This window comes from Rhinolophus hipposideros, assembly GCF_964194185.1.
Source record: "Rhinolophus hipposideros genome assembly, chromosome: 10".
Classification (NCBI taxonomy): domain Eukaryota; kingdom Metazoa; phylum Chordata; class Mammalia; order Chiroptera; family Rhinolophidae; genus Rhinolophus; species Rhinolophus hipposideros.
Window position 1 is genome coordinate 32,841,615 of NC_138056.1, and position 23,084 is coordinate 32,864,698.

A 23,084-nucleotide genomic window follows, 5' to 3' on the forward strand; every position below is an offset into this window, starting at 1 on the left:
AATAAAAATCTTACTTATGTCATTCTCTGCACTACACAAAAACAGCAATGACAAAGGCAACCTCAAAAAGCTGGCTAACCCCAAAAATAAATCCTATCAGGCTTTGGAGTTGGGATTATAGGAGTGTTTCCAGTTAAGTAAGCTTTCTACTTAAATTGATCGATATAATTAATAGGCTAGCATTGAATGAAAATTTTCACTCTCTTAATATACATCAGCCCAGAGTTGGACTTAGGGTGGTTAAATATGAGAACAAAAATAAACGGGGAAAAGAATAATGAATTTGGTTTTTTGCGCTTTATACTTTGCAAAGTGCTTTCTCATGTACGGCATTCAATTCTTATAATCAGTCTGTGTATTCTTCCCCTTTTCGAACGAGGAAATTGATGCCTAGAGACACTGAGACATATGCACTGGCAACCCTAAGCACTCCCCCTCAAGACATTTTCATTTACCATTGATAAAATGGGGTAATCATAGTACTTACCTTATGTGGTTGTAGAGAGGATTAACGAAATTAATACAAGTAAGGCAATGAGCCCTAATCTTCTGCCTCCCTCCCCAATCCTCTGATTTTCCCACTATTTCAATCGATCTCTTCAGGTTAAAGTCTGACATTAATAACAACAAGACAGATGATACACATAGGAGAAGAAGGCCAAAGTTATACCCTATTACTTAAAAATGTATGGACTCACATTTAACAAGACTTCACTATGTATTGACTTAGGTAGTAGCACTTTACATGTACTAATTTGTTTAATCATCAATACAACTATATATAGTAAGTACTACTACTACCCCATTTTATCGATGAGTAAATGGAAGTACTATGAAGTAAAGAATTTAAGTAGCTTGCTAGGTGCTATCATGTATTAACATGATTTTGTAGCCTGCCCATATTAACTGAGCTGTGGTGAAACAGTGAAATCTTTGAGCCTTTCTAGATCTGTATTGTCCAATACGGTAACCTCCAGCCACATATGTCAATTGAGCACTTGAAATACGACTAGTGTGGCTGAGGAAATAAATTTTTAATTTTACTTAATTTGAATTTAAATTTAAAATGAATATTCGATGAAACAGCAGTTTTCAAGACACTGGATATCAGTCCATGAAGGGCAGTGATCCCTGAGAGATTAAAAAACCAACGAGATGAGCCCTACAATTACCCAAGCTCATGGCTGCGAGAGAGTTCCCAGGTTGTGGCGTAGGGAGGAGAAATTCAGGCCAAGCCCAGCAGTCTCCATGAGTTGAGGGGAAGAAGCTAAGAGTGGGGAGACCAAGGCAACTAGATTTCACAGGAAAGTACACATGAGAGGAAATAGTAGCACCAGAAAAAATATGGACCTCTGTCAAGATCAGTACTCAGTGGAGTACTGATTAGTGCATGCATGTGAGAAAATTACCCAAAACAAAGAATCATCACCCAGAAGGTAACAGTGCACAGCCTACATACAGGACTGAGAATAGTATTTATTCCCACCACATAAACGAGAAAACCTCATGATTCATGAGGATTTGGGTAGAGTACACAGAAGAACAGAAAATAATTAGTACTACTCTAGCTATTAGCGCAAGCACTGCTCTGGGCCATCTAACAAATCTTCAAAGAAGGATCAAAAAAGATCAAACTGTTTCCCAGTAATCTAACTGTGTCGTAGGATAAAATTCAAGAATATATATAAGGAATACAAAAATATCCAGTATCAAACAAGGTAAAAGTCACAATGCCTGGCATTTAATCGAAAATTATCAGGTATGCAAAAAAAGCACTGTGGGGAGAAAATTAATCAATCAGAATTGACCCAGCACTGATACAAATATTGGAATTAGCTGTCAAGGACACTAAAACTATTATTGTGACTGTATTCCATTTATTCAAAGAGTTAGATAGAGGCATGAAGATTTTTTTTTTTTTAAAGAGTCAAAACTGAACTTACAAAGATGAAACTACAATATATGAGATTAAAAAATCACTGAATAATACCAACAGCAGACAATACAAAAGAAAATTTCAGTGACCTTGAAGACATAGCAACAGAAACTATCAAAAATGACACACAGAGGGAGAGAAAAGTGGCGGCGTGAGGTGAGCCTCTGTAACGCTCCCCTGGAATTTACAACGAATCGGACAACAATAACTCCACAAAGGACTCCTTGCACAGCAGACAGGCAAGACGAAGAGGCCGACTACTGAATTCACCTCCAGGTGGGTGAATCGCGCGAGCGGGGGAGGAGGGAGAGGAGAAGTGCGGAGACGGAGCCCCGCGGGCGCAGGACACAGACCTAGCTCAGTGCTCGGAGCCCGCTGCGCCCGGATCTTCCGCAACTGCCGGAGAGGGAAGGACTCGGACTGCTAGGGCTCCGCTTACGGCCCACGGGGCTGAGGGGGCAGCATACAAAACCGCTGAACCCAACGCTCGCTCACGGCAGACCTCGGAGCAAAGACTGAGGGAAGAGGGCTGAAATCGGTGGTTTGAGCCCTCACTGCCGAGCGGAGAGCGGAAGCCTTAGGCACGGAGACTAGCCGCCCCCTCCCTACCCTCCCAGAGCTCGCCCCGCCCCCACCTGCCCGGTGCTAGAAGCGATAAAGTAGCAGTGTCGGATCAAAGGACAGAATATTTGCTGCTCTGAGAACTGTGGACCGCAGACACAGATTCACAGCTCAACTAGTTCCGGCAAAGGGGAGGGAGCTGTGGAAGCAGGACTGGCTGTGGTGGTGGTCCCCGCCATTGCTCTGGGCCACCTCTCACAACTCACCCCGCCCCTAGCCCCACCTATCTGGGCGGATCCCTGCAGGAGTAAACAGAACTGCTGAAACAAACGGGCTCTGAATCTGGTGCAGAAAGAGCTTTGGAACTCCAAAAGCTCTTCGCATACCTATCAGCCTGTTGCAGAAGACACTCCTGTAGATGTCTAGGAAGAGAAATAGTAAATCAGTGATTGCCATGAATAACCAAGGCAACAAGATAGCTCAGGAAGAAAGTGAAAAGTCTCCAGAAAAGGAACTTAGAGATATGGACCTTTGTGATTTAAATGACAGAGAATTCAAGATAGCAATTCTGAAAAAACTGAACGAGATGCAAGAAAACACAGAAAGGCAGTTTAATGAACTCAGAAACACAATCAAAGAACACCATGAACATTTTACAAAAGAGATTGAAATCTTGAAAAAGAACCAAATAGAATTTCTGGAGATTAAGAACTCAATAGAAGAAATTAACAATAAAATATCCAGCTTAGGTAGTAGAGTTGACCAGATGGAGGAAAGAATCAGTGACATCGAAGATAGGAACCTGGAATTTACACAGAGGGAAGAAGAAAGAGACTTGAGACTTAAAAGAAATGAAAGAACTCTACAAGAACTTTCTGACTCCATCAGAAAGAGCAATATAAGAATAATGGGCATACCAGAAGGAGAAGAAAGAGGGAAGGGAACAGAGAATATATTCAAACAAATCGTCGATGAGAACTTCCCAAACTTGTGGACAGAACTGGATCCTCGAATCCAAGAAGCAAATAGAACACCTAATTACCTCAATCCCAACAGGCCTTCACCAAGGCACATTGTATTGAAGCTGTCTAAAATCAATGATAAAGAAAGAATCCTCAAGGCAGCCAGGGAAAAGAAGACGGTAACTTACAAAGGAAAGCCCATTAGATTATCATCAGATTTTTCAGCAGAAACTCTACAAGCTAGGAGGGAATGGAACCAATCATTCAAACTATTGAAAGAGAGAAATCATGAGCCAAGAATAATATATCCAGCAAAGATCTCCTTTAGATATGAAGGAGGAATAAAGACCTTTCCAGACATCCAGAAGCTGAGGGAATTTTCTAATACACGACCTGCACTACAAGAAATACTAAAGGAGGCTATTAGACCACCATCAACAGGGACAACTTGTGGCAACCGAAACATAAAAAGGGGGAGCGTAATGGCCTGAACTGGAATATGGGAATAGAGAAAGTAAGCGTACTGAAGAAACTGGAATACTCTAAATATCAAACTTTCTTTTACATAAACTCAAGGGTAACCACTCAAAAAACATCCAAATCTGAAATATATACTGTAATAAAAGAAGAAACAGAGGGAAACATCATAGAATACTACCACACAGAAATAACAGACAACAAAAAGACAAAGAAACAATGGAGACACAGCCTTACCAGAAAACTAAAGACAGAATGACAGGAAATCCTCACATATCAATAATCACCCTAAATGTAAATGGACTGAACTCACCAATAAAGAGACACAGAGTAGCAGATTGGATCAAAAAACTAAACCCAACCATATGCTGCCTACAAGAGACACATCTCAGCTACAAGGACAAGCATAGACTCAAAGTGAAAGGGTGGAAATTGACACTTCAAGCAAATGGTACCCAGAAAAAATCAGGTGTAGCCATAATGATTTCCGATGAAACAGACTTCAGGGTGAAAAAGATAACAAGAGACAAAGATGGACATTTCATAATGGTAAAGGGGACTATACAACAAGAAGACATAACAGTCATCAATATTTATGCCCCCAATCAGGGAGCACCGAAATATACCAAGCAACTACTAACAGAACTAAAGGGAGAAATTGACCAAAACACAATTATACTAGGGGACTTAAATACATCATTGACAGCTATGGATAGATCATCCAAACAGAAGATAAATAACGAAATCGCAGCCCTAAATGACACATTAGATGAATTGGACATAATTGACATATATAGAGCACTTCATCCTAAAACATCAGACTATACATTCTTTTCTAGTGTACATGGAACATTCTCAAGGATAGACCATATATTGGGACACAAAATCAGCCTCAGCAAATTTAAGAAGATTGAAATCATACCAAGCATATTCTCTGATCACAAAGCTTTGAAATTGGATATCAACTGCAAAAAGAAAGCAGGAAAAAACACAAATACATGGAGATTAAACAACATACTTTTAAAGAACGACTGGGTCAAAGAAGAAATTAGAGGAGAGCTCAAAAGATACATAGAAACAAATGACAATGAAAATACATCCTACCAAAATTTTTGGGATGCCGCAAAAGCAGTTTTAAGAGGGAAATTTATATCATTACAGGCCTATCTCAAGAAACAAGAAAAATCCCAAATAAATAACCTCATGTTACACCTTAAAAAACTAGAAAAAGAAGAACAAGCGAAACCCAAGGTCAGCAGAAGAAAGGAAATAACAAAAATCAGAGCAGAACTAAATGAAATAGAGAACAAAAAGACAATAGAAAAAATTAATGTGACAAATAGCTGGTTCTTTGAAAAGATTAACAAAATCGACAAACCCTTGGCCAGACTCACTAAGATAAAAAGAGAGAAGACACTAATTAACAAAATCAGAAATGAAAAAGGTGAAGTTATCACGGACACCACAGAAATACAAAGGATTATCCAAGAATACTATGAAGGACTATATGCCACCAAATTTAATAACTTAGAAGAAATGGACAAGTTCTTAGAAACATATAGCCTTCCAAGGCTGAATCATGAAGAACTGGAAAATCTTAACAGGCCGATCACCAGTAAGGAAATTGAATCAGTCATCAAAAACCTTCCCAAAATCAAAAGTCCTGGACCAGATGGCTTCACCAGTGAATTCTACCAAACCTTCAAAGAGGATCTAATACCAATCCTGCTCAAACTCTTCCAAAAAATTGAAGAAGAGTCAGTACTCCCTAACTCATTTTATGAGGCCAACATTACCCTGATACCAAAACCTGGTAAGGACAACACAAAAAAAGAAAACTACAGACCTATATCTCTGATGAATACAGATGCTAAAATCCTAAACAAAATTCTAGCAAATCGAATACAACAATGCATTAAAAAGATTATTCATCACGACCAAGTGGGGTTCATCCCCGGGGCACAAGGATGGTTCAACATTCGCAAATCCATCAATGTGATACATCACATAAACAAAATAAAGGACAAAAATCATATGATTCTATCAATTGATGCAGAAAAAGCATTTGATAAGATACAACATCCATTTATGATTAAAACACTTACTAAAATTGGTATAGAAGGAAAATACCTCAACATAATAAAGGCCATATATGACAAGCCCTCAGCTAACCTCATAATTAATGGTGAAAAGCTGAAGCCCTTTGCTCTACGTTCAGGAACACGACAAGGTTGTCCCCTATCACCTCTGCTTTTCAACATAGTGTTGGAAGTCCTCGCCAGAGCTATCAGGCAAGAGAAAGAAATAAAAGGCATCCAAATTGGGAATGAAGAAGTTAAATTGTCACTCTTTGCAGATGACATGATGCTATACATAGAAAACCCTAAAGACTCCACCAAAAAGCTATTAGAAACAATCAATGAATATAGTAAAGTTGCTGGCTACAAAATCAACGTACAAAAGTCCATTGCTTTCCTATATACCAACAATGAAATCTCAGAAAAAGAGATAGAAAAAACAATTCCTTTTGCAATTGCAGCAAAAAGAATAAAATACCTAGGAATAAACTTAACCAAGGATGTGAAGGATTTATATGCTGAAAACTATAAGACATTTCTGAAAGAAATTGAAGAAGACACAAAGAAATGGAAAGACATTCCGTGCTCATGGATTGGAAGAATCAACATAGTTAAAATGGCCATATTACCCAAAGCCATATACAGATTTAATGCAATCCCCATTAAAATCCCAATGGCATTTTTTAAAGAAATAGAACAAAAAATCATCAGATTTGTTTGGAACCACAAAAGACCCCGAATAGCCAAAGCAATATTAAAAAAAAAGAACAATACTGGAGGTATCACACTCCCTGATTTTTCCTTGTACTACAGGGCTACAATAATCAAAACAGCTTGGTATTGGCGGAAAAACAGACACACAGACCAATGGAATAGAATTGAGAACCCAGAAATAAAACCACATAAATATGGACAGATAATTTTTGACAAAGAAGCTAAAAACATACAATGGAGGAAAGACAGCCTCTTCAATAAATGGTGCTGGCAGAATTGGATAGCTACGTGCAAAAGAATGAAACTGGACTGCTATCTGTCACCATGTACCAAAATTAATTCAAAATGGATCAAAGACTTAAGCATAAGACCTGACACAATAAACTGCATTGAAGAAAACATAGGTACTAAACTTATGGACCTTGGGTTCAAAGAGCATTTTATGAATTTGACTCCAAAGGCAATGGAAGTAAAAACTAAAATAAACAAATGGGATTATATGAAACTGAAAAGCTTCTGCACAGCAAAAGAAACTATTGACAAAATAATGAGGCAACCAACTGAATGGGAGAAGATTTTCGCAAACAGTTCCTCTGATAAGGGGCTAATATCCAAAATATACAAGGAACTCATGAAACTCAACAACAAAAAAACAAACAACCCAATTGAAAAATGGACAGAGGACCTGAAGAGACATTTCTCCAAAGAGGATATACAAATGGCAAATAGACATATGAAAAAATGCTCAACATCGCTAATCATCAGAGAAATGCAAATGAAAACCACAATGAGATATCACCTCACCCCAGTCAGAATGGCTTTCATCAACAAGACAAATAGTAACAAGTGTTGGAGAGGCTGTGGAGAAAAAGGAACTCTCATACACTGTTGGTGGGAATGCAGACTGGTGCAGCCGCTATGGAAGGCAGTGTGGAGATTCCTCAAGAAATTACGAATAGAATTACCATATGACCCAGCAATCGCTCTCCTGGGTATCTACCCCAAAAATATAAAAGCATTTCTCTATAGAGACACGTGTACGCCAATGTTCATTGCAGCTTTGTTTACGGTGGCCAAGACATGGAAACAACCAAAATGTCCTTCGATAGATGAATGGATAAAGAAGTTGTGGTACATATACACAATGGAATACTATTCGGCGTTAAGGAAAGATGATATAGGAACATTTGTGACAACATGGATGGATCTCGAGAGAATAATGCTAAGTGAAACAAGTCAGACAGAAAAAGCAGAGAACCCTATGATTTCACTGATATGTGGTATATAAACCAAAAAGAACAAGACAAACAAATGAGAAACAAAAACTCATAGACACAGACAATAATTTAGTGGTTACCAGAGGGTAAGGGGGTGGGGGATGGGTGATGAGGGTAAAGGGGATCAAATATATGGTGATGGAAGGAGAACTGACTCTGGGTGGTGAACACACAATGGGATTTATAGATGATGTAATACAGAATTGTACACCTGAAATCTATGTAAATTTACTAACAATTGTCACCCCAATAAAATTAATTAAAAAAAAAAAATGACACACAGAGAGAAAGGGGAATTTTGTTTTTTTAATTAACAGAGTATCACTGAGCTGTGGAACAACTTTAAGCAGCCTAAGATAGATATAATTGGAGTTCCTAAAAAAGAAAAATGGGGAAAGGAAAAATTTTTGAAGATACAATGGCCAATTTTTTTCAAATTTGATAAAGTTCAACAGATCCCACTTACAAGAAACATGAAGAAAACCACATCATAATCAAATGGCTCAAAGTCAGTGATAAAGAGAAAGACTTAAAAGCAGAGTGGGGGAGAATTACACTACATACAGAGGAACAAAGATAGGATGACAACAAATTCTCTTCAGAAACAATATAAGTGAGAAGACAGTGGATCAACACCTTTAAAGTACTGAAAGAAAAAATAACTGTCAACTCAGTATTCTATACCAAGCAAAAATGTCTTATAACAATGAAAACAAAATAAAGACTTTTAGACATACAAAATCTGAAAGAATTCATCACAAGCAGATTTTCATTTTAAGAAATGTTAAAGAAACTCAAGCAGGATGGAAATGACACCAGATGAAAATATGAATCCACATAAGGGACTGAAGAACACAGGAAATGGTAAAGGACTGAAGAACACAGGAAATGGTAACTACATGGGTAAATATGTGATTGATTTTCTCATTATCTATATGTGTGCAAAACATAACAGACTTATTAAATTAAAATAACAACATAGTATGGAATTTATAATATAAGTGAAAATAAAATATATGACAACAATAGAACAATGCTCAGGAGGAGAGAAGTTCTTATAATATGCATAAGTTGTATATTATAGTTGTTTACTATCACTTGAAGGTAGACAGTGATAATTTAAAGATGTATACTATAAGCCCTAAAGCAACCACTAAAATATGAAACAAAAAGTTATAGCTAATAAATCAACAAAGGAGATGAAATGGAATCACAAAAAAAAAAAAAATCAATGAATCCAAAAGGAGCCAGAAAGCAGAGAAAAAATGGAGCATAGATGAAACAGATAGAAAACAAATAGCAAAAAGATATATTTAAATACAACTATGTCAATAATCACATTAAATGTAAATGGTCAAAATATATTAATGAAAATACAGAGATATTCTTACTGGGTAAAGAAAGGGGAAAGGTAAGATCCACCTATGTACTGCCTACAGGAAAAGCACTTTATATGTTACAACATGTATAAATCTCAAAATAACTATGATCAGTAAATGTATCCAGGCCCCCAATTCTAGAAAATGCAAACTATTCTATAGTTACAGAAAGCAGATCAATAGTTGCCTGCAGATAAGGACTAAGAGGTACAGGAGGGAGAGATTACAAAAGGGAAAAATAGGAAGCTTTGGGGGATGATAAGTCCATTCATCATCTTGATTATGGTGGTTTCATGGAGCATTCCTACGTTAAAATTATCAAATTGTACACTTTGAATATGCATAGTTTACTATGTTAGTTATACCTCAATAAAGCTGTGTAATTTTTTTTTTTTTAAAGATTTTATTGGGGAAGGGGAACAGGACTTTATTGGGGAACAGTGTGTACTTTCAGGCCTTTTTTCCAAGTCAACTTGTTGTCCTTTCAATCTTAGTTGTGGAGGGTTCAGCTCAGCTCCAGGTCCAGTTGCCGTTTTCTAGTTGCAGGGGGCACTGCCCACCATCCCTTGCGGGAGTCAAGGAATCGAACTGGCAACCTTGTGGTTGAGAGCCCACGCTCCAACCAACTGAGCCATCCGGGAGGCAGCTCAGCTCAAGGTGCCATGTTCAATCTTGAGAGCCCACTGGCCCATGTGGGAATCGAACTGGCAGCCTTTGGAGTTAGGAGCATGGAGCTCTAACCACCTGAGCCACCAGGCCGGCCCAAGCTGTGTAATTTTTAAAATCTGATACTTAATTAAGCGTGTATGTAATAACTTGGCAAATCTACTTTTTCAATTTTAAATTTTATGAAATCTAAATGCAGATCAATTATTTCAGATGAAAATGTTGCTTCCAAATTAAGCTATATGGTAAGTATAAAATATAAAGTAGATGGTGAAGACATTCTAAAACATGGTAAAACACATATTAATAATTTCTGTGACCATATGTTGAGATGATAATATTTTTAATATATTGGATTAAGTACAAATCATAATTAGAATTAATTTCACCTGTTTCTTTTTACTTATTTAACATGGTTACTACAAAAATTAAAATCACAGGTACAGTTCACATTGTATTTCTATTGGACAGTGCTGTACTACAAAGGATTTATTTGGAATACACTGGAAACATCATATTGCTCTCATATTTCTGCCAAACAGTGGATAGCCATCCTCTGGTAAACATAGTTATGTACCCTGACCCCCACCCCCCCAAAAAAAATGTCCACATCTTAACCCCAGGAAGCTGTGAATATGTTACCTTACACAACAAAAAAATTACTTCGCAAATATAATTAAGTTGTGGATCTTGAGATAAGGAGATTGTTCTGGATTATCTGTGTGGGCCCAACATAATTACAAGGGTCCTTATGAGGACCCTTGAAGAAGGCAGAAAAGTCAGTATCAGAGAAGAGAATCTGACCACAGAAGCAAGAAAGAGAAGGGTATGTGACAACTGACATAGAGGTTGGAGAGCCATAGCCAGGAGCCAAGGAGCATGGCAGCCTGTACAAGCTGGAAAAGGCAATAAACTGATCATCCTTTAAATGTTCCAGGACGGACACAGCTCAGGGAACCTTGATTTTAGCCTCCTAAAGCCCATTTTGGACTTCTGACCTCCATGACTGTAAGATAATAATTTTTTTTTGTTTGAGGCCACTAAATTTGTGATACTTTGTTATAACAACAATAGGAAACTAATAGAGATTGTGGTACCTGGAAGTGGGGTGCTGCCGTAACAAATAACTAAAATTGTGTAAGTGACTGTGGTATAATAAGCAGAGGCTGAAAAATTTTTGAAGACCATGATATAAAAAGCCTACATTGCCTTGAATACACTGTTAGAATTATGGATAAGTGAGGACTCAGAATGAAGTAAAGTAAAACAAAACAAAACAAAACCCTGTATTATCTTAAGAGAACACTTAAATGATTGTGGACAGGCTGTTAGAACTATGGATGTTAAAAACTCTGCTGGTGAAGGCTAAATAGGAAATGAGGAATGTATTATAAGAAACCAGAAGGCACATGAATCCTTGTTACGTAGTGGCAGAAAGCTTAGCTAAATTGTGTCCTGTAGCCATTTGGGAAGCAAAATTTGTAAAAGATGACCTTGGACATGTAGCTGAGATTTCCAAACAAAGTGTTGAAGATGCAGCCTGGTTTCTCCTTGCCGCTATAATGGGTTGAGACTTTTGGAGATACTCGGATGACGTGAATGTATTTTGCACGTGAGACACACATGAATCTTTGAAGACCAGCGGGCAGCCTTTGTGGTAAGCAGAATAATGGCTCCCCAAAGATGGCCATGTCCTCATTGCCACAACCTGCGACCCTTACATGGCAAAAGGGACTTTGCCAATGTGATTAAAGTACGGATCTCAAACTGGAGAGATTATCCTGGATTATCCAAGTAGGCACAATGCAATCACAAGGGTAATTATAAGGAAAAGCCCTCCTCAAACTCCCATAATGAACTTATTCTTGCCACAAAAGAAACTGAAAATCCCTCTCTGTTGTTGGAGCCTGGTAGGTATCCCGGAGGCAGTTGCCAATGCAGAGAACACACAAATGAGAGAGCAGAGTTCTAGCCCAGGAAGCCCATATGTATGGAATAAATAAGTGAATGAATAGTGAACGAAGCAGGCAAAAAGTCCTTTTATAGAGCACATTGGACACAGGAAATTTTAATTCAACTCAAAATGTTTATCACCTACTACGTGCCATGCACAATACTTGGCCCTCGATACCTAGAGGTATCAAGATAAGCACGACTTCTGCCCTCATGAAGCTCACAGACAAGCCAGGCTTCCATAGCAACTCTGGTGACAAAGAATCAGCAGCATCGCCCAGGTCAGGAATGGCATGGCCTCTCAACAGTAACTGAGCGGACGTTGCACAACAATACAAAGAGAAAAGTAATCCAGTCTGTATTCTCTTAACCATATCCAGCTTCCGTATGTCACCAATTCCTTAGTAAGATTAAGTGGAAATTACCATATCTGTAGTCTTGTTTTGGATCATTATATAATATCTGTAGACTTCCTAGTATATATTATTAACAAGGATTAAGTTATCTGCACAATAAAGATGTAAATCTCATCCAATAATATTGTTTCAGTCTAAAACAATCCTTTTGTTATCTTCATAAAAGGCTGAGGAAAAGAACCCTGCCAGGAGGTTTCACAGTAGAATATCCAGGCTACCTGACTACATATCTGAGCAGGTCACTCCCCTGCTTCAACCTCCACCAAATCCCACACTGCTCTGAGACGAAAATACAAAACCACTAACATGGCTGACAAGCAGAGGTAATATTTACAACAGTTAACAACACATACATCACCTCCCGCCTATCAGAATGGACACTGGCCATAAATCATCCATACACACAAACCCGTAGATATTAGCTACATATCACTTCTGACTACAGGGTCCAATGTAACTTAGCCCCTGCCTACCTTTCCAGCCACACACCACCCTTCAGCCATGCTACTCGTCTTTCTGTTGTTTTCTGCCTTAAGACCTTCATACAACTATTTCCTCTGCCCAGAATGCTCTGAGCCCCACCCCTTCCTACACCAGGCTTTCTATTCCTTTCTCAAGTATATGCTGACTCAGCACTTTTGCAGGGTAGCCTTTCCCTGACTACCACCATCTCCCCACCCCAATTAAATCAGATCTCCCTATAACTACTTGTTAAGGATGTAGGCTCCTTATCTGACAGCCTACATCCCCTTCGTTGTAAGTATAGCAATGAACTCAAAATTCCTTATGTAATGACTTTACCTCACTATATTTTCGAGCAGGGGCCATACCTATCTTATTTACTCTTATTGGTAACTCTACTATTAGCAGGTTGACTGCTGCACAGGAGGAGTTCCGTAGTAATAGCCAGTACTTACTGAGGGGTTCTCATGTACCAGGCACTGTTTTTGTCATTTCACTGGACCAACTCCTCTAATCCTTGCAATAGCCCCATGAGATAGGTCCAGTTACTTAAGATGAGGACATAGGCAGAGTCAGGCCAAGCAATTGCCCAAACACTCAATGCCAGTGAGTGGCAGGGTAGGAATTTGGTCCCAACTAAGCATATTATAGTGCCTTCATGAATGGCTGTTGAATGACTTAATAAAGTATACTCCAGCCTAGTGAGCAGAGCCAACTAATCTGCAAACCCTAGGAGAATACAGCCACAAAACATGGTGTACCCATTAGATGGGAGCTATAGATATAGGAATAGGTGTAGGCATAAGTAAAGATAAAGATAATAGTTAAAGAAATAGCCTGTAAAAATAATATGGTTGGCCAATGGCCTTCAAGAAGTTTGCCATTTCATTCCGCTTTTGCTCCCCACCAAAATCCCCAGGGAAATAGTTCACTGCCAAACCAAGTATTTCACCACCATGTCCTCTAATGGCCCCCTTGCCCTGTCAGAACACCCCCCCTCCCAAAATACCTGAACACCCTTGGCTTTTCTGAACATTCCTTATGACAACAACACAAGAGAAATAGCAGAGATGATCTACCAACAAATACACCTCAGATGAACACTCCCCAGACAGACCTCCTCCCCAAGCTCTGCCCCATGCAAAGGAAGAAGAACCTTTACCTTGAAATAAAAATGCTTTGCTGGCATTATGCAGTCCAGACACCTGCGTGACACCAAGGGTAGTGTTCACAAGGTCAAGCTCGGTGATAATATCCACCTGAAGGTCAGGGTCCATCCCAGAGCCCAGCACTGTAAAGGAACAAAGCAGTGTATTGGCTTAAAATACAGATGGCAAGCAGCAATACAGCACAGAAATTAAAGAGGCCAGGACTGGCAGGGAACAAGGAAGCCAGTTATGACTATCTGGAGACACTCTCTCGCTGGGCGGAAAAGGAAGGCGACTCTGCTCCATTACCCCACTGGTATGATAGTTTCTTTGTCCCTTTTCCCACCCCCACTCCTCATTCATAACAGATTGATAATCCCTTACCCAAAACCCTCAGGGCCTAATCCATATATTTCTGCTCAGAATGTATCATATGTTAGAAAGATAATATGGCCTATGCAGCACATTTTATGTAACACCCTCAGCCAAATCTGAATCAGTACCCCATATTTGAATAACATATTTCTGGAGCCAAAAGTATGGTGTTTTCCTCTAATTGGCTAAATAAATGGCTTTATATCAGTTCAGGTCAAGTTTTGCCACCAAATGAGTTCAGCTCAGAGCAGGTTTTGTTGTTGGGTAAGTTTATAAAGAAAATGTGGGTTCCCAAGCTTTTTCAGATCTGGGGACTGGGGATGCAGGATTGTGGCCCTAAACTACCTGCTTCAGAGACTGGTGTGTTAGCGAAATCTGACACCACCATCTCGGGTAAACACCTCCACAGAGCACTCCCTAGTAACCAGGCCCCATCACCTGTGATAAAGAGGAAAGCCACAGAGAGAGACCCCCATTGGAGAAGGGTGGCGGAGGGACAGGGCAGATCTCATGTTAAGCGCTCATGCCACAATTAAATAAAAATGAAATTAGAAGGGAAAAAAAAAGAGAGAATCCCTGGAATGACAGATGTATATATCCATCCAAGGGGATTCCTGAATAGGAAGTTAGACACTCTGACTACTCATGCTGGAAAACCTTAATGCAGAAAACATGGCTTTTAGTCCCCTGTTGCCTGAGAAAGGCAAATCGCTAAGGCTGTCTCTCTCCCTCAGGCAAGCGTGGAGGGTCGGGAGGGGCGGTTCTGCAAAGTGATACACTCATGACTGCAAAGTGACTTCCAATTATATACATTAATAAGAGCTTGTATTAAAGGACTGTGTTTAAGCCATTCATAAAGGCTGTGTCTAGCTACATTTAGCATTTCAATAGTGCAATTCTGCTTGCACAGTTGGGAATGTTTTAATCAGCAACAGATGTCAACTTTTGTCTAATGGTAATGCAGTCGCTGAGGCAAGATTTGGAGAGCTTGCTCCCAATTTGTCCCAGAGAGGCTGGGTGAACGTTCACCAGGACATCATGAGCTATTACAATTTCATCTGTCCTACCACCCTCACCCCTGACCCCACAGATTTAGGAAGGAAATCTACCCTCTCCTTACTCTTCCTGTGAGGAAACAGGGACCGCTGCAGCAACCTCGGCTTCTGTCAACAGAAGGTTTGGCTCTTCGGAGCTGAAGCCTGTTATTGCCAAGGCAGACCAAGGATTAAATGAAAGGCCTGATGCATGTAACTGCCTTCTCAGTTTGTGTCAGGCTTCCCCTTGGCCTCTGCACTGAAGGTTTAAGTTTTCTCCTTGCAGATGCAGGACTTATGAGACCAGTTTCCCGAAGACAACACCTCCTTCCATTCATTCTGCACCCATTCATTCACTCATTCCATACCTTTTCAACAGGTATTACCCGGGTGCATACTATATATAACACACACATTGCTAAGTACTGGAGATGTCCTCACTGAGCATGCATTGCTGGGGCACCGAGTGAGGAGTGGGGAAAAAGACACAAATAAGATAACTTGAGATGGCAAGAAATGCTACACAGAAAATAAAAAAGAAATGAAACAGAAAGCAATTTTCAGGGGGCGCTTTAGAAAGGATGGTCAAGAAATGTTCTTCTGAGCCGAAACCTGGGAAGCTTTCCAGGTTTAGAGAACAGCAAGCTCAAAACCAAGAACAAACTTGGCATGTTCAAGGAACACAGAAAAGTCTAGTGTGGCTAGAGCAGAGCGAGCTAGGGAAAGAGTGGTACAAAACGAGGCCAAAGAGTAGGACCTGCCTGGTGAGCCACAGCCCAGAGATTGGTATGGTGCTAATTGTCACAGGATATTATTGGAGGGTGTAAGGTGGGTAATTAAGGGCAGGAGTGCGATGTGCTCTGATTTACATTATGATCTCACTTAAGTTTCCATCCTATGTGCCTGATGCTGCTTGTCCCTCACACAGACTCCATTCACAAAGACTGACTTGATACAAAGAAGCACCAAGCTAAATGGGTATCTGTCTGCCTACGTCAGAATACATGAGCCTCTTTTTGAGATGTGATGGTTTCCTCCAAGTCAGCTCAGATCCCAATAGTTCTGTGATCATCTTGAAAAGTTAGGAATGGAACTCATATTTCAGTTGGATGTGTAGTGTTCTACACCTATTTGGCAGAAATAAAATGAAGCGTGATCTCAGGGGACCTCCAGGCTGGTGTTTCTCTAGACAGAAATTGGGAGAGTGATTGGAGAATGGGCCCTTAGCTGGACACAAGAGGAAGGAAGCCCCAGTACCTTAGGACCCCGTTAATTAACTGATGAGTGGATGCGCAGTCATTGCTGTGGGTTCAACAACCTTATAGATATATACATATCTGGGGACACCATGAGAGGACAGGGTGGCATTCGGGCTAAGAAAACTTTCTAAAAGGCCTGAGGTTGACTAAATTATTGGCTTCAAATATTTACCCTCCTGTATCCACACACTTTGCTGTGCGGTTTGCAGTTCCTCCCATCAGCGTGGGAGTAAAGCGCCCCATCCCTTGACTTTGAGCCTCACCATGTAACTTGCTGGGGGTCCTTGGGATGTCAGCGATGCTACACAAGCAGGGACCTGAATGTCCTCTTATCCCTCTGCATCATGAAGAGAACATGTACCTACTCGTCCACTGGTCCAAAGAGACTGAGACAGGTGGAGCTGACAGCCTACCTGAGTTTGGAACCATGCCCAGCCACACCTGGCCTCGATAAGCCAATACCAAACTAACCTACAAACACACATACCAAAATAAATGTTGTGTTCACTACTGCATTTTGGGTGACTTGCTATGCAATATTATTGTGGCAGTAGTTGACCAACGCAGGGACTAAAGACCCACTATGATGGTCATCCTTAAGATGGCTGTATTTCCCAGACGAGGAGCCCTGCAACTGGACAAGCCTAAAAGGCACCCAAACAGATTCTGTAGATCTGACAGAACTCCCGCCGTGGGGCTCCTGGATCTCCACCCCAATTGAGAATATAGTATCCTCAATCTAGAAAGTGGTGTGGAAACAACACTAAGCTAAGCCAGTTTCATTCCTATCTCGTTCCCGTAACTGTGCCCTTCGAAAATTCACTTCAATTCTCTGAGCCTCAGTTCCCTCATCTGGAAAATGGGTGTGATAAAACCTGCCTCCGAACCTCATGAGGTTTCAGTGATAACTACGTGAAACTCCTAGCACATATCTGGTACCCATCTGGGGTTTGCCGCATCTGTCTTTCATAATAAGGCCAGCTCTCCAGGCCATTCCAGCTCCCTGGTCCTCAACTTTGCCGGGATCATACAAAAGGTACAGATGGCCCTTTTCCTCTTAATCCCTCTACTTGCCCAACTATCCTGGAAGGGCTCTTACTCTGAATTTGCTTTGTGAAATCTGTATATTAAATCTGTACTCACTCCCTCCCCTACAAGCCACAAATGAAGGGGCTTTCCCAATCTTAAGATAACTATATTGCTCTTGTCATGGAAAAATCCCACGAAGACAGAACAAGAGAAATCAGTGAGGCTTCCAGATAGTTTTCTTCTCTCCCTTTAATTGGTCCCCTTCAGGATGAAAATGCCTCGTGCCAAAGCAGGATGTGTAAAAGCTAGCACTTTGCTCACTGCCTAAGGAATCAGAAAATCTATTAATAAGATAGCATTTACATGGCCTCTCCTGAACCTTACATAGCATGAGAGTGTTGGTTCTATTAAAAATAACTTTTTTTTTTTAATTTTAATGTTTCTGCTTCTTATCTAAGCATGGAGCGTCTGCCCTTTCCAAGGAAACCCTATTAAAGTTTTCTACTTTGGCCATAACTGCTATACAAATGGCTGAATCTGGGAATCGGAATTAAGCAGGATAAAAAGCTTGTGGGGAGGAAGTATGGTTTAAAACCTGGAAGGCAGCGTGTCAGGGTTGCAGAGGTGCTTGAGGCCTGGCTCTGGTCTTCAGAATCTCTACTTACTCTCCCAGGACACCTGCTGCTGCTGCTGCTGCTGCTGCTGCTGCAGGTTCTGGCCGCTCCTCTGCCCTGCTCAGAGTGCTCAGGGCCAAAATCCACTCAGTCCACTTCAGGGTATCAGGCCTAAGCTCCCAAGCAAACCCTCCTGTGTCTGGCTCACTTCAGATCTAATCCGGCTCATTGTCCCTGATGACAGCTGTTTTCTCCTGGTCCATGGGGACAAATGTGATGCTGGAGAGATGTGCCAAGACCTCATTTAACAGCAGGATTTCATAATCACTTGATCAGATTTGGGCCCCTGGACTCCTACAGAGGTTCTTAATACCCCAAAAGCAATATCCTTGAAGAATGTATTCTCTAGGCCCATTCCAATCAGCCAATAGTTCACATGATCAGCGGAGGCAGGGGCTTCTGCTCATAGCTGTATCCAGTTCATAGTTCATGAGTGTAGAATGTGCTTCAAAAAGGAAATCTCTCCTTTCCAGCAGGTGGCAGCAAAAGGCATTCACTTGGCTCCTAGGGATACCTCTACCCCCTGCCCTGGTGACCAAAACGAAATAGAAAGCCATGGGGGAGTAATCACTGGGTTTTGTATTATTCACACTTCCAAGCCACTGGAGAAAACTCACAGACATGATATGTTATTACTGCTATTATTTTAGCCTTCTACATTTTCCTTATTAGTAATGTACCTGGAAGTCCCAGAATTATTTTTCACCCATAAATAATAAGAACCAGAGGACAGCATCTCCTATCTAGACTCCACTTTACTCTCCAAAACAAGTTCTCTGAACAATGGGCAATTTTATCAGCTTCCTGTAACACCTATCATTAGATCTTCTCATATGTAACTGCTACTGCACTGCAGTGCTGCTTTAATTAAAATGTGCCTGATAGCATCTATGCATTTCCATTAAAAGCCAGTGACATCTGAGCAGTTCCCTAAGTGTACCACATGTTTATTTCATTTTGGACTGTTAACAGCCCAGACAACAATTGTCCCACTTGACAAACTTTCCAAGCAACTGTTTGGATCCTGATAAACTAATCGTAAGCCGGCCTCTGCTATACCTAAGAGGATGGATATGTGATGCAGAAATTATGGTTCTTGGGCAAAATCAAAGAGGCTACCCCCAGAAAGCTGTTAATCATATCCCCTCAAGCTACAAGAAATTGTAAGTGAAAGAATTAAGATACAACTCCCCTCTTTCCTCTGATTCTTCTGATAATTTTTTGCAGAGCAAATATGTGGTCTCTGGTATTCAGGTAGTGCCAAGTGGCACAGAAAATCCAGGGTCCCTAGGCAAATGCCACAAGCAATGAGGCAGCCCCTTCCCTGCTCCCCTGCCTTTGTGCAAGTTGTGTCCTCTGCCTGGGATGCTTTCCCCACTTTGTCCACCTGAAAACTCCCTACAAATCCCGCAAGACAATTCTCAATTGTCACCTCCTGACCACCAACCACCCCTCCCCAGAATTCATTCCTACCATTCCTCCACTGTATTTCCTCAATATAAACTTCTTATACTCCCATCTCTTTCCCTGCCCTCTCCCATCAAGCTGTAGATGAAAAAGAAAAGTGCTTTTCAGGGTTGGGGGAGGATGAAGAGGGTAAAGGGAATCAAATATATGGTGATGGAAGGAGAGCAGACTCTGCGTGGTGAGCACACAATACAATACACAGATGATATATTACATAACAGTACACCTGAAACTTATATAATTTATTAATGAATGTTATCCCAATAATTTTTTAAAAGCTTTCCAGCTTCTATCTAGAGTCTCAGCTAAACTGCCAAATTCCTAGAAGTCAAGGACCAAGTAATTTCTTCTTTGCATAAGAAATCCCAGCAACACACTCAACTGTTTGTCAAATTAATGAATAAACACATGAATGAATCTTCACTACAACAGAATTTTCACAAGATTTTAAGGGGCTTAGGGGGAAAGGCCAAGTTCTTAAAGCTCTCCACAAGCTGTGTGCCCTGGAGACACTGTCCACTCCTAGGTGGACAACCTTTTTGCCAACTTTTCAAAGGAGTAACGAGAACAACGGGGTTAGGTGGTGACGTGCACTTGAGGATGCGAAATGACCCATGGGCTGCCCCCTCCCCCACCTAACTTTTCTTTCCGCTGTAAGATGCCCATCAGCACCAGATTCTCTGCGCGCAGAGCTGGGAGTCCTCGCACTGCACTAGCAGTGCTTGTCCAAAGCTTCCGAGGGCACGGCTCTCCCAGTTTGTTCTTGGTTCTAAAAAACGAACACATCCGATGGGCCTGAACTCAAGAAGCAACAATTGTAGGCTAGACTGCGCCTTGGCGTCTCCAAAGCCTGGGTATCGCGGATGGAGACAGGAAAAAGATGGAGATTCCTTTTGTCCCTGGAGAAGTCCACACCCGACGCTCTTCCATTAAGCAAAAGAAATGTGCTGCCCGCTCAGTCCTGGGAAAATGGAAAGGGCCAGCAGGAAACTCCTAGACGCCCAACTCTAGTATCCTCAGGAGAGCTATCTGCCAAAGAGGGGCGCCTGGGGCGCAAGCCGAGGGAACTTTTGCCCTCTCCGGATAAACTTGCTGTCTAGCCTGGGAAGTATGGCTCTAAGAGAAGGGAAATAAGAGCGGTAAAAGAGGAAAAAAACAAAGGGAGAGGGAATGACTACACACTGATTCTAGGGTGCAAAGTCGGTAGCGCATACGGAGGCGGGCTGGGGTAGGAATAAAAACTCGCCACACTCCCCCCACCTTTCATCAGTGAGCCCTATTTTTGCCAATTTCCTACTCCACCCCACCCCACTCTACCCCCCCACCCCCGCCTTTCCACATCTACTACCAGCCCCTAGGAGAGGGCTGCTGAGAGCCGGTCTCCGAACCCCAGGGGACGTGGGGGCTGGGAGCGAGTGGAAGGAAGATGGTACACTTAGAGTCGTCACAACTCTGTGTCTGGAGGCAGAACCAAGTGGGGACTTCAGAAAATTAAGCCAATTATCCTTCCCCAACACACACACAACTGCCAGTCTGCAATTACAGCAAGGGAAATTTGGTGTGGTGCTTGAGAATCAAGTCTCCCCAGATTGCCACCACCGTTCCCCCGAATAATTGTTCGTGTAGCCCTTGGGTTTATGGGGGCGGCCGAGAAAATACTCTTGGAGTTCCCCCGAGGAGAGTCGGGAAGGGATGAGTAGATAGCGGACTCCAGGGATTCGCCCGCAGCCCTCAGCCCGCGCCGCGCCCTCCCGGCCCCGCGGCGCCCGCCGGCCGCAAGCGCTCCCTCTGCGGGCACCAGTCTCGCGGCTGCCCCTTCCCGGCCCGGCCGGCGCAGGGAGAGCGGTTTCCAGCGCTCCTTTCAAGTTCTGGGGTGTGGGGCTGGCGCGCCCGCCCTGCGGTGGGTGTCTACCCGGATGCCCGTTACTGGCAGCAGGAGGGTGCGCTCGCTCGGCCGCGCCCCTCACTCCCGCCTCCCCGAGGCCGCGACCCCCGGAATGGGGCACTGCTCGGGGGGATTTTCCAGCCTGAGTCCCACTTTTCGCCCTTTCACCTGGAGCAGGGCAGGGATCCGCGGGCCCCATCCATGCCTCACCGCGTCCCCTGGGCCAGCGCGGAGCTAGGCTCCAGGTCTCCCGACGCCTGTACGGGAGCTGGGCACAGCCGCCAGGTTCCCCTCTTTCCCTGGGTCCCCCCAACACATCCCCCCACCCCCGGCCGTGCTTACCTGTGCTGGTGCTGCTCACACAGAAGCACAGAACTAAAAACACATCCATCGGCATTGCTCCCGAGGGTCCCCGCCAAACGGGGCGAGCGGAAGGTAGAAAACAAACGCGCCTGGAGCCCAAGACGCGTCGGGCTCGCAGCCGCCAAACTTGCTAGCGGGCGGCGGGGGAGGTGGCTCGGCCACGCCGGGTGCCGCGCTCGGGGATCGCGCCCAGGAAGGCGGCCCCGGCCGCCCCGCCCCCAGCGCGCCCCCCCACCGCGGACGGCGACTGTGCGGGGCTCCGGCCCCGGCCCCCGCTGCGGCTGCGCTCGCCTCGGAGCTGGGGCGGAGCGCGGGCGCCACTCCCGCAGGTTGCGCTCCGCGCTGGGAGCGGGTTCTCCTGCTTCGCCCGCGGACCCGCGGCCAAAAGGGAGGCACTGGAGGTGCAGGCGTCCGCTCAGCTTTACCCGCTCCAGCCCAGCCGAGCTGGCCGTGCCACTGTCGCCGCCTCTGTCTCAGCGCCGCGGTGGGGGCTGCCGAAGTTGCCACAGTTCATCCTGGCCGAGACGAAGAACTGCGGAGCCCCAGCGGGTGGGCTTTTTTTTTTTTTTCCTCCCGCGGGAACCCTGAGGAGGCGCCACGGAGCGCGCCCAGCCCCGCCCCGGAAAACAATTAGTCGGGATTTGCTCCGACACCTGGGTGGGGAGGACGGCTGATGGCTGAGTCCTGGCTCACCCACCACCTGTACCTCCTGTAGGCTCCCTCCGGTGGGCCCTCTGACTGGGAACACGTTTGTGGGTGCAGCGAGAGGGCGCGGAGGCAGCGGGTGCAGAAGAGGGGACCTCAAGCCTGAGCGAGCTCCGGTGGGGGTGTGGGGAGCCTATTTGGAAACCTTCCGGTTCTGCAGGGCTAATGCTGCCACATAGGGGAAATTCCTAATCATTTTTTTTTCCTTCGGTGACTTTCCTGATGGTTTTGTCGAGAGACTTACTCTGCTTTCATAGTCCTATT

At 43.0% G+C, this 23,084-nt stretch overlaps 1 protein-coding gene across 2 annotated transcripts in view; it reads right to left on the reverse strand.

Moving 5' to 3' along the window:
* The window catches only part of NELL1 (neural EGFL like 1), a 772,999-nt gene extending 750,722 nt beyond the window's left edge, over positions 1-22,277 (reverse strand). For both annotated transcript variants that reach the window (XM_081063734.1, XM_081063733.1), the window contains exons 1-2: positions 22,095-22,277; positions 14,044-14,172 (exon numbers count right to left, since the gene is read on the reverse strand). In XM_081063734.1, the coding sequence (XP_080919860.1) occupies positions 14,044-14,172; positions 22,095-22,149 (184 nt within the window). In that variant the 5' untranslated portion in view covers positions 22,150-22,277. The remainder of the gene's footprint in view (positions 1-14,043; positions 14,173-22,094) is intronic.
* Between the last annotated feature and the right edge of the window lie 807 nt (positions 22,278-23,084).